At 43.3% G+C, this 12,889-nt stretch overlaps 2 protein-coding genes across 2 annotated transcripts in view; both read left to right on the top strand.

Annotated features, from left to right (window-relative positions):
- Positions 1–12,889, top strand: part of LOC123748120 (uncharacterized) — a 252,555-nt gene that overhangs the window by 102,086 nt on the left and 137,580 nt on the right. The gene's annotated exons all lie outside the window — the stretch shown is intronic.
- LOC138364625 (uncharacterized) overlaps positions 6,974–12,889 on the top strand; it is a 29,197-nt gene continuing 23,281 nt past the window's right edge. The window contains exon 1 of the mRNA XM_069324574.1: positions 6,974–7,245. Within this exon, the coding sequence (XP_069180675.1) occupies positions 7,129–7,245 (117 nt within the window). The 5' untranslated portion in view covers positions 6,974–7,128. The remainder of the gene's footprint in view (positions 7,246–12,889) is intronic.

The raw sequence follows: 12,889 nt of genomic DNA, 5'->3' as shown, positions 1-12,889 counted from the left end.
GTGATGTCATGCTCATTTGCTCATTATCATTTGGGAAGTTCCGTCCACTTGTTTGTTTATTTTCGTTTTTTAACCAGAATAGGGGTTTGTTTTGGGGCGCTTACCTTTCTGTCTTTCTTACCGTTCTTACCTTTGCCTGTCCCAGTCGATGGCAGATATAGAATTCTCCAAAATCACATGTGTATTTCTACAGGCCTTTACTGCTTGTGCCTCTCTGAGGGGGGCCAGGTTCTGGCTCGTGGCCACCGGTAGGCCTAGAACTCCACCCACATTGACTGATGCCAAAGTTAAGGATATTCATGTCAGCCTGGATAAGTCTGGGGAGCCTCCAGGACTCACCCAGAAAATGGCATTTCATTACATTCAAAGCTGTGTCTTTTTCACACACACACACACACACACACACACACACACACACACACACACACACACACACACACACACACACACACACTGTATGTGTGTATGTGTGGGGAGTGTATGAGCTGGAGGAGGCAGAAGTCACACTGCAGCAAGCTCCTGGAAATATCGAATTACCTAAGTATTGGGCACAGGTTGAGGGCTACAGTGGTGTCCCAGGTTACATAAAGGTTCAGGGAAGAGTAAAAGCAAATAAAATACAATAAACAAGTACAGGCATACCTCAGAATAAGAGTTTAATCCGTTCCTGGAGACGCCTCGCCTTCCGAAAACTCGCATTCCGAAGTTAATTTCCCCATAAGAAATAAAGGGAAATGAATTAATCCGTTCCTGACTACCCCAAAAACCCCACATCAAACTAAATTTTTATACCTAATTCATCTAAATAAACCTACAAAACTGTGTTCCAGTTATTACTTACCTTGCTGTCGAGTGCTGTAGGCGTATGGAAGATGGTGAGGAGGGGGGAGGAGGAGAGGAGTTACTGTTTGGAAGGGGAGTCCCCTTCCATAATCACATCACATAACCCCATGCCTTGTAACACTATGGATACCACTTCTCTTTCTAAATTTTTCAAACCAGCCCCTGCTTGCCTTAAACTCTTTCTTATCTGCATCACTCGTTGCAGGGGTATTCTTTAGAAGGTCTTCGTGCAACACCCTGGCTTTCTCACAAATAATGGCCTCCGAAACACTATCACCCCTCAACTCCTTGTCGTGTATCCAAATTAATAACAACTTTTCCACTTCTTCAAGTATTTGTGGTCTTTGTGCCGTTAATGTTCTTACTCCTTTTGCCACTTTAGCACCCATAATCTTATTTTTCTTCTTAAGTATAGTGCATATTGTTGATGTGGCTTTGTTGTACTGCCTACAAAGTTCAACAACACGTGTACCGTTCTCATGCTTCCGAATGATCTCTTGTTTCTCCTCTATTGTCATCCTCACATGAGCTTTCTGGCCTTTATCCTTACCACTGGCTTTCTTGGGACCCATGGTGAGATATATAATAACAAATTGTATAGACAAATCACCAAAAATCAAACAAAACACTGAAAATCCGCGAGAAGAATTGATGTGGGGGTAGTCACTGAGTGCGAGACAATGGTAAACTGAGGGGCGGAGGGGCGACGATCGCCGAACCACCACGCGCTAGGTCGGCCTGTACGCGTATCAACAAACTCGCGTCCCGAAGTAACCCTCGCCTTCTGAGACAAATTTTTGGAGTAAATACTGCTCGCCTTCCGAAAACCTCGCATACAGGGACAATCGCATTCCGAGGTACCACTGTAAAAGTGAGTGAAAATAGCCGAGTGGAAAAGTTTGTTTTGGTCTAGAACAAAAACTAAGATGGCCGCCGCCACCACCACCACTGAGAATGTAGACACACCAACAGATGATGGTTTCAAAGGATTCTCACCACAAGATATAAGGAAAGGAGGTGTTCTTGGCAGGTTAGAGATAATTGAGGATATGCAAAAGAAGTATGAAGAAAAAGTGCTTAAATTGGAAGAGGACAATGGGGCTCTTAGGAGTGAGCTTTGCACTCTAAAAGGGAGTATGCTTCAGCAAGGTAAGATTATTACTGCATTAACAGACAAGGTAACAAATCAGGAGGAGCAAATCAAGGAACTAGTGAAAGAAAATGAGGTGTGGAAAGTGAAGTGTGGTGACTTTGAAGAAATAAACAAGAAAATAGACTCATATGGTGAACAACTCCAAGCGAGCCTAAGGGCCAACATAGTTAGGTAAGGATCTCCAACTGGAAACTTCACTGACAACTCACATAGAGGAGGTGAATAAAGAACCAGAAAAGTATAAAGAAGAAATAAAAGCGACATATGCTCAAGTTGTAAAAGAGAAAGAGACTATCAAAGAAGTGTGTTCGGAAGTCAAAACCAGAAATGACCAACAAGAAGCAGAAATTAAGCAAGCAATTAGGAAAGAACTGGTTACCAATAGTAAACTGGTACAAAACACTGCAGATAGAACTAAGTCCATAATCATTTTTGGATGTTTAGAGAAGGAAATTTCATCTAGGGTGGACCGAGCGGAAAATCATAGAGATGAAAATCATAGAGAAAATAGTAGGTTTAGGAGAAGGCTCAAAGGAAAATGTCAGTGATTTTAGAAGAATAGGAAAATATGAGAAAGAAAAGAACCGCCCCTTAAGGGTGACGTTTAATGGAGTGAAAAACATGATGGAAGTGCTAAGAAATGCCTGGAAACTGCAAAGTGATGAGGTTGGCAAACTTTGGTCAATAAGATAAGACCTCTCCAAGGAAGACAGATAAAAGCTGAAAATGAACCTAATTGAGGCAAAACGTCTAAATGGGGATAGAAATGAAGAAGACAGAAATTCTTTTTTTTACAAAGTGACAGGGACTGGAAAGCTTGTGAAATGGTACATAAAAACAAAGCAACAAGATCAGTAGTGGAAGGGGGAGTAAAGAGCAAAGGAAAAGGGAACATGTTCCTGAAAATTGTATATACCAACATAGATGGAGTGAGGTCAAAAACTTTGGAGTTGCAAGATATAATCCAGCTTAGGGTCCCAGATATTGTTGCATTATCAGAGACGAAACTTGAAGGAAATATAATAAATGAAGTCATATTCCCAAGAGGCTACTCAGTTTGGAGACGTGACAGGAAAACTAGGAAGGGAGGAGGAGTGGCTGTACTGGTGAAAAAACACCTGAAGGTAAAAGATTTAATATTTGAAAACCCTCGAGATATTGACATAATGGCATTGCAGGTCTGGAATCAGGATGATAAGCTGATAATTGTAAATACCTACAGCCCACCAGCAAGCAACACGTGGACAAAGGAAGAACTGGATGACAAACGAGAGGCCTCATAATGGTCATGAGAGATATTATTGTACAAGCAGATAAAGATAAATCACGACTGTTGATACTGGGTGACTTCAACTTTAGAGCAATAGACTGGGAGGCCTATGAAGCAAGAATGGAAGACTTTTGGACATGCAGATTTGTGAACCTCGTTCTGGAGACATTCTTGTATCAACACATAAAGCAAGCCACAAGAATGAGGGAAGGAGATGTACCGTCAGTACTGGATCTAGTATTCACCAGGAAAGAAGAAGAGATTTTTGACATCCAGTACCTTCCTCCCTTGGGAAAGAGTGATCACGTCCTGTTAGACATTAAATATGCTTTAAGATATCATCTAGAAGAAAATGGGGACATTGAAACAGTTGATAAACTCGATTTAAGGAGAGGCAACTATGGGGAACTTCGAAATTTTTTTAATGGGTGTAATTGGACAGAATTGTTGCTAGGCAGGGAAGTAAATGAAATGTATGCCAAATTTTTAAAACTATACGAGGAAGGCACACAAACATTCATACCAAAACGAAATGGTATGAATGTTTATATGAATGCAGGGCCAGAAAACAGGATTGGTTCGGCAGAAATTGTGAGAGGGCAAGAGACCAAAAGACACAAAAATGGAATCAGTATAGGAAGAGGCCAAACCCCCAAACATACCAGCGATACAAAGATGCGAGAAACAACTACACGGCAGTGAGGAGAGAGGCAGAAAGAAATTTTGAAAAAGGGATTGCAGACAAATGTAAAACAGAACCAGGTCTATTCTATAAATTCATAAACAACAAATTGCAGGTAAAGGATAATATTCAGAGGTTGAAAATGGGAAATAGATTCACGGAAAATGAAAAGGAAATGTGTGAAACATTAAACGAAAAGTTCCAAAGTGTGTTTGTACAAAATGAAATCTTTAAGGAACCAGATACAATAAGAATTCCAGAGAACAACATAGAGCACATAGAGGTGTCTAGAGACGAAGTGGAAAAAATGCTCAAGGAGCTAAATAAGAACAAAGCAGTTGGTCCAGATGGAGTTTCACCATGGGTTCTGAGAGAATGTGCACCTGAGCTCAGCATTCCTCTTCAACAGATTTTTCAGGCCTCCCTGTTTACAGGAGTTGTAGCTGATGTGTGGAAAAAGGCTAACACAGTTCCAATCTACAAAAGTGGAAGCAGGGAAGACCCCCTTAATTATAGACCGGTATCATTGACAAGTGTAATAGTCAAAATATTGGAAAAAATAATTAAATCTAAATGGGTAGAACACCTGGAGAGAAATTATATAATATCAGACAGACAGTATGGTTTTCGATCTGGAAGATCCTGTGTATCGAATTTACTCAGTTTCTATGATCGAGCAACAGAGATATTACAGGAAAGAGATGGTTGGGTTGACTGCATCTATCTGGACCTAAAAAAGGCTTTCAACAGAGTTCCACATAAGAGGTTGTTCTGGAAACTGGAAAATATTGGAGGGGTGACAGGTAAGCTTCTAACATGGATGAAAAATTTTCTGACTGATAGAAAAATGAGGGCAGTAATCAGAGGCAATGTATCGGAATGGAGAAATGTCACAAGTGGAGTACCACAAGGTTCAGTTCTTGCACCAGTGATGTTTATTGTGTACATAAATGATCTACCAGTTGGTATACAGAATTATATGAACATGTTTGCTGATGATGCTAAGATAATAGGAAGGATAAGAAACTTAGATGATTGTCATGCCCTTCAAGAAGACCTGGACAAAATAAGTACTTGGAGCGCCACTTGGCAAATGGAATTTAATGTTAATAAATGCCATGTTATGGAATGTGGAATAGGAGAACATAGACCCCACACAGCCTATATATTATGTGAGAAATCTTTAAAGAATTCTGATAAAGAAAGAGACCTAGGGGTGGTTCTAGATAGAAAACTATCACCTGAGGACCACATAAAGAATATTGTGTGAGGAGCCTATGTCACGCTTTCTAACTTCAGAATTGCTTTTAAATACATGGATGGCGATATACTAAAGAAATTGTTCACGACCTTTGTTAGGCCAAAGCTAGAATATGCAGCAGTTGTGTGGGGCCCATATCTTAAGCACATCAACAAACTGGAAAAGGTGCAAAAACATGCTACTAAGTGGCTCCCAGAACTGAAGGGCAAGAGCTACGAGGAGAGGTTAGAGGCATTAAATATGCCAAAACTAGAAGACAGAAGAAAAAGAGGTGATATGATCACTACATACAAAATAGTAACAGGAATTGATAAAATCGATAGGGAAGATTTCCTGAGACCTGGAACTTTAAAACAAGAGATCATAGATATAAACTAGCTAAACACAGATGCCGAAAAAATATAAGAAAATTCACTTTCGCAAACAGAGTGGTAGACGGTTGGAACAAGTTAGGGGAGAAGGTGGTGGAGGCCAAGACCGTCAGTAGTTTCAAAGCGTTATATGACAAAGAGTGCTGGGAAGACGGGACACCACGAGCGTAGCTCTCATCCTGTAACTACACTTAGGTAATTACACATATGCCAGGTTGGCTAACATGAGAACAACATTCAGAAACTTGTGTAAAGAATCATTCAGAACTTTGTATACCACATATGTCAGGCCAATCCTGGAGTATGCAGCCCCAGCATGGAGTCCATATCTAGTCAAGGATAAGACGAAACTGGAAAAGGTTCAAAGGTTTGCCACCAGACTAGTACCCGAGCTGAGAGGTATGAGCTACGAGGAGAGGCTACGGGAATTAAACCTCACTTCGCTGGAAGACAGAAGAGTTAGGGGGACATGATCACCACATTCAAGATTCTCAAGGGAATTGATAGGGTAGATAAAGACAGACTATTTAACACAAGGGGCACACGCACTAGGGGACACAGGTGGAGTGCCCAAATGAGTCACAGAGATATTAGAAAGAACTTTTTTTAGTGTCAGAGTCAAATGGAACGCATTAGGAAGCGATGTAATGGAGATTGACTCCATACACAGTTTCAAGTGTAGATATGATAGAACCCAATAGGCTCAGGAACTTATACACCTGTTGATTGACAGTTGAGAGGCGGGACCAAAGAGCCAAAGCTCAACCCCCTCAAGCACAATTAGGCGAGTACACACACACACACCCTCAGGTCAGTGTTTACTACAACTAAATAAAGACTTTGGGTCCAGAATATAGACAATGCTTCATCAGTTAGAACTAATGACTTGACTCATAACTAATATTATAACCCAAGTCTCAAGGCAGCATGTTAGACTTGAGTCCTTCACATGTTGACCCATTTGTGTATGTCAGCATGTCTATTATCTCTTAACTCAGAGCCAGATGCTTCATTATAGTCCAGTTACTTTACTCAGAGCCTGATGCTTCATTATAGTCCAGTTACTTTACTCAGAGCCAGATGCTTCATTATAGTCCAGTTACTTTACTCAGAGCCTGATGCTTCATTATAGTCCAGTTACTTTACTCAGAGCCTGATGCTTCATTATAGTCCAGTTACTTTACTCAGAGCCTGATGCTTCATTATAGTCCAGTTACTTTACTCAGAGCCAGATGCTTCATTATAGTCCAGTTACTTTACTCAGAGCCAGATGCTTCATTATAGTCCAGTTATTTTACTCAGAGCCTGATGCTTCATTATAGTCCAGTTACTTTACTCAGAGCCAGATGCTTCATTATATTCCAGCCTCCACCATTAATGTTTGTGTTGGTAATGACAGGTGCAGGACACCATCAGGGAGGCCCTGGAGATGACGACCACAGAGACAGGTGCCACAGCTGACCCCGTACACCTGGGAGACTCAGCCTCCACCATTAATGTTTGTGTTGGTAATGACAGGTGCAGGAGACCATCAGGGAGGCCCTGGAGATGACGACCACAGAGACAGGTGCCACAGCTGACCCCGTACACCTGGGAGACTCGGACTCCAGCATCATGACTAAAGTTCAGGAAATCACTGGAGAAATTCCCCAGAAGGAAATAACAGTAAGTTTTTTTTATTTTCTCTCATAGGTCATATCACAATATATTAAGTTCCATTTTGAAGACAGGAAGACTGTTCTTAGGTTTATTGAGGTTTCCCTAAGTCAACTACTGACTTTCCTCAACATACAATCTGCAATCCAGCCTAACTCCTGGATAAATATTTACTGATAGGTGAACAGAGGCATCAGATGAAAGGAAACATGTGAACTATTTCAGCTACAGGACCAGCACCAACCCCCTGCCTGTAGAGGGGGGCTGGAGCTACAGGTCCAGCACCAACCCCCTGCCAGTAGAGGGGGGCTGGAGCTACAGGACCAGCACCAACCCCCTGCCAGTAGAGGGGGGCTGGAGCTACAGGACCAGCACCAACCCCCTGCCAGTAGAGGGGGGCTGGAGCTACAGGTCCAGCACCAACCCCCTGCCAGTAGAGGGGGGCTGGAGCTACAGGACCAGCACCAACCCCCTGCCAGTAGAGGGGGGGCTGGAGCTACAGGTCCAGCACCAACCCCCTGCCAGTAGAGGGGGGCTGGAGCTACAGGTCCAGCACCAACCCCCTGCCAGTAGAGGGGGGCTGGAGCTACAGGTCCAGCACCAACCCCCTGCCAGTAGAGGGGGGCTGGAGCTACAGGACCAGCACCAACCCCCTGCCAGTAGAGGGGGCGGGAGCTACTGGTCCAGCACCAACCCCCTGCCAGTAGAGGGGGGCTGGAGCTACTGGTCCAGCACCAACCCCCTGCCAGTAGAGGGGGCGGGAGCTACTGGTCCAGCACCAACCCCCCTGTCAGGGGGTTGGTTGTAGTAGGTGTGTTGTGGTTGTTGTTAATGTGCTAGTTGTGGTGGTTGTTAATGTGCTGGTTGTTGTAGGTGTGTTGTGGTGGTTGTTAATGTGCTGGTTGTGGTAGGTGTGTTGTGGTGGTTGTTAATGTGCTGGTTGTGGTAGGTGTGTTGTGGTGGTTGTTAATGTGCTGGTTGTAGTAGGTGTGTTGTGGTGGTTGTTAGGGTGCTGGTTGTGGTGGTTGTTAATGTGCTGGTTGTAGTAGGTGTGTTGTGGTGGTTGTTAATGTGCTGGTTGTGGTAGATGTGTTGTGGTGGTTGTTAATGTGCTGGTTGTAGTAGGTGTGTTGTGGTGGTTGTTAATGTGCTGGTTGTGGTAGTTGTGTTGTGGTGGTTGTTAATGTGCAGGTTCCTGTTTGATACCTGGTTGATGGGGTTCTGGGAGTTCTTCTACTCCCCAAGCCCGGCCCGAGGCCAGGCTCGACTTGTGAGAATTAGGTCCACCAGGCTGTTGCTTGGAGCGGCCCGCAGGGCCACTTACCCACCACAGCCCGGCTGATCCGGAACTTCTCTTAGAAAACTGTCCAGTTTTCTCTTGAAGATGTCCACAGTTGTTCCGGCAATATTTCTTAGTCACTGGGAGGATGTTGAACAACCGCGGACTTCTGATGTTTATACAGTGCTCTCTGATTGTGCCTATGGCACCTCTGCTCTTCACTGGTTCAATCTTGCATTTTCATCCATATCGTTCACTCTAGTACGTTGTTATTTTACTGTGTAGATTTGGGACCTGACCCTCCAGTATTTTCCATGTGTATATTATTTGGTATCTCTCTCTTCTCCTTTCTAGAATACATTTGGAGAGCTTTGAGACGATCCCAATGATTTAGGTGTTTTATCTCGTCTATGCGTGCCATATATGTTTTCTGTATTCTCTCTATTTCAGCAATCTCTCCTGCTCTGAAGGGGGAAGTGAGTACTGAGCAGTACTCGAGATGGGACAACACAAGTGACTTGGAAGAGTACAACCATTGTGATGGGATCCCTGGATTTGAAAGTTCTCGTAACCCATCCGATCATTTTTCTGGCTGACACGATATTTGCTTGGTTATGCTCCCTAAACGTTAGATCGTCGGACATCATTATTCCCAAATTCTTGACATGCTGTTTTTCTACTATGGGAAGATTCGATTGTGTTTTGTACCCTGTATTATGTTTCAGATCCTCATTTTTGCCGTTCCTGAGTACCTGAAATTTATCACTGTTAAACATCATGTTATTTTCTGCTACCAATCGAAAACTTTGTTGACATCTGCTTGTAGTTTTTCAATGTCTTCAGCAAAGTTAATTTTCATGCTGATTTTTGTGTCATCTGCAAAGGATGACACAAAGCTGTGACGTGTATTTTTGTCTATATCAGATATGAGAATAAGGAACAGTAGTGTGCAAGGACTGTACCTTGAGGTACAGAGCTTTTAACATCGCTTGGACACGATTTTATCTGATTGACTGTTACTCTTTGTGTTCTGTTCGACAGGAAATTGAGTATCCAGAGTCCGACTTTTCCAGTTATTCCCATTGACCTCATTTTGTGAGCTATCACCCCATGGTCACATTTGTCGAATGCCTTTGCAAAGTCTTTGTATACAACATCTGCATTTTGCCTTTCTTCTAGGGCTTCTGTGATTTTGTCATAGTGGTTGAGTAACTGTGACAGACAGGATCTTCCCGCTCTAAATCCATGTTGTCCTGGATTGTGCAATTCATTGTTTTCCATAAAACTAGAAATTTGATTCCTAATCACTCTTTCAAACACTTTTATTATGTGTGATGTTAGTGCAACTGGCCTATAATTTTTTGCCAAGGCTTTACTTCCCCCCTCGTGCAACGGAGCTATATCTGCAGATTTAAGTGCTGCTGGTATCTCCCCTGTATCCAGGCTCTTTCTCCATATTACGCTGAGTGCTCTCGCTACTGGTACTTTACATTTCTTTATGAATATTGAATTCCATGAGTCAGGCCCAGGAGCTAAGTGCATAGGCATATTGTCAATTTCTCTTTCAAAGTCTTCCGAGTTTGTGGTAATACCCGTTATATTATCTGCAGCTAGAATGTCATTCATAAAGAAGCTGTCTGGGTCATCAACTTTCATGTTGTTTATTGGTGTGCTAAACATAGCCTCATACTGGCTTATTAGAATGTCACTAATCTCTTTGTTGTCCTCTGTGTACGTACCTTCAGTTGTAATTAACGGTCCAATACTGGTCGAGGTTTTGTGTAGGTGTGTTGTGGTGGTTGTTAATGTGCTGGTTGTAGTAGGTGTGTTGTGGTGGTTGTTAATGTACTGGTTGTGGTAGGTGTGTTGTGATGGTTGTTAATGTGCTGGTTGTAGTAGGTGTGTTGTGGTGGTTGTTAATGTGCTGGTTGTGGTAGGTGTGTTGTGGTGGTTGTTAATGTGCTGGTTGTAGTAGGTGTGTTGTGGTGGTTGTTAATGTGCTGGTTGTAGTAGGTGTGTTGTGGTGGTTGTTAATGTACTGGTTGTGGTAGGTGTGTTGTGGTGGTTGTTAATGTACTGGTTGTGGTAGGTGTGTTGTGGTGGTTGTTAATGTGCTGGTTGTAGTAGGTGTGTTGTGGTGGTTGTTAATGTGCTGGTTGTAGTAGGTGTGTTGTGGTGGTTGTTAATGTGCTGGTTGTGGTAGGTGTGTTGTGGTGGTTGTTAATGTGCTGGTTGTAGTAGGTGTGTTGTGGTGGTTGTTAATGTACTGGTTGTGGTAGGTGTGTTGTGGTGGTTGTTAATGTGCTGGTTGTGGTAGGTGTGTTGTGGTGGTTGTTAATGTGCTGGTTGTGGTAGGTGTGTTGTGGTGGTTGTTAATGTGCTGGTTGTGGTAGGTGTGTTGTGGTGGTTGTTAATGTGCTGGTTGTAGTAGGTGTGTTGAGGTGGTTGTTAATGTGCTGGTTGTAGTAGGGGTGTTGAGGTGGTTGTTAATGTACTGGTTGTGGTAGGAGTGTTGTGGTGGTTGTTAATGTGCTGGTTGTAGTAGGTGTGTTGTGGTGGTTGTTAATGCACTGGTTGTGGTAGGTGTGTTGAGGTGGTTGTTAATGTACTGGTTGTGGTAGGTGTGTTGTGGTATTTGTTAATGTGCTGGTTGTGGTAGGTTTGTTATGGTTGTTAATGTGCTGGTTGTGGTAGGTTTGTTATGGTTGTTAATGTGCTGGTTGTGGTAGGTGTGTTGTGGTGGTTGTTAATGTGCTGGTTGTGGTAGGTGTGTTGTGGTGGTTGTTAATGTGCTGGTTGTGGTATTTGTTAATGTGCTGGTTGTGGTAGGTTTGTTATGGTTGTTAATGTGCTGGTTGTGGTAGGTTTGTTATGGTTGTTAATGTGCTGGTTGTGGTAGGTGTGTTGTGGTGGTTGTTAATGTGCTGGTTGTGGTAGGTGTGTTGTGGTGGTTGTTAATGTGCTGGTTGTGGTAGGTGTGTTGTGGTGGTTGTTAATGTGCTGGTTGTGGTAGGTGTACTCACCTAGTTGTACTTACCTAGTTGTGTTTGCGTGGGTTGAGCTCTGGCTCTTTGGTCCCGCCTCTCAACCGTCAATCAACTGGTGTACAGATTCCTGAGCCTACTGGGCTCTCTCATATCTACATTTGAAACTGTGTATGGAGTCAGCCTCCACTGCATCACTTCCTAATGCATTCCATTTACTAACTACTCTGACACTGAAAAAGTTCTTTCTAATGTCTCTGTGGCTCATTTGGGTACTCGGCTTCCACCTGTTTTCCCTTGTGCGTGTGCCACCTGTGTTAAATAATCCATCCTTGTCCACCCTATCAATTCTTTTGAGAATTTTGTATGTGGTGGTCATGTCTCCCGTAGCTCTTCTGTCTTCCAGCGACGTGAGGTGCAGTTCACATAGTCTGTCCTCATAACTCATGCCTCTTAGTTATGGGACTAACCTAGTGGCATACCTCTGAACTTTTTCCAGCTTCGTTTTGTGCTTGACTAGGTACGGACTCCATGCTGGGGCTGCATACTCCAGGATTGGTCTTACATATGTGGCATACAAGGTTCTGAAGGATTCCTTGCACAGGTTTCTGAAAGCAGTTCTGATATTAGCCAGCCTCGCATAGGCTGCTGAAGTAATTCTTTTAATGTTGGCTTCAGGAGACAGGTTTGGCGTGATATCAACTCCCAGATCTTTCTCTCTGTCCGTTTCGTGAAGGACTTCATCTCCCATTCGGTATCCAGTGACTGGCCTCCTAGTTCCTCCTCCTAGTTTCATTACCTTACATGTTCTTGGGTTGAACTTTAGTAGCCATTTGTCGGACCATTCCTTCAGTTTGTCTAGGTCATCTTGTAGCCTCATACTATCCTCCTCTGTCCTGATCCTCCTCATAATTTTCGCGTCATCAGCAAACATCGAGAGGAACGAGTCAATTCCTTCTGGAAGATCATTTAGTATATCAGAAACAGTATAGGTCCAAGGACTGATCCCTGTGGGACTCCACTGGTGACTCCCCGCCACTCCGAGACCTCACCTCTCACGGTGACTCGGTGTGTCCTGTTGCTTAGGTACTCTCTTATCCAGTGGAGTACCTTCCCTTTCACTCCTGCCTGCATCTCCAGTTTGTGCACTAGTCTCTTATGTGGTACTGTGTCAAAAGCTTTCTGGCAGTCCAGAAATATGCAGTCTGCCCAACCCTCTCTCTCTTGCCTGACTTTTGTTGCCTGGTCATAGAACTCAATTAATCCTGTTACGCATGATTTGCCATCTCTGAACCCATGTTGATTTGTTGTGTTACAAAGTTCTTTTGCTCCAGATGTTCCACTAGCTTTTTTCGCACAATCTTTTCCATCATCTTGCATGGAATGCAAG

This window comes from Procambarus clarkii, chromosome 14 (assembly GCF_040958095.1).
Source record: "Procambarus clarkii isolate CNS0578487 chromosome 14, FALCON_Pclarkii_2.0, whole genome shotgun sequence".
NCBI classification, from domain to species: domain Eukaryota; kingdom Metazoa; phylum Arthropoda; class Malacostraca; order Decapoda; family Cambaridae; genus Procambarus; species Procambarus clarkii.
Note: the sequence above shows the minus strand (reverse complement) of the source record. Positions and strands in the feature narration are given on the sequence as shown.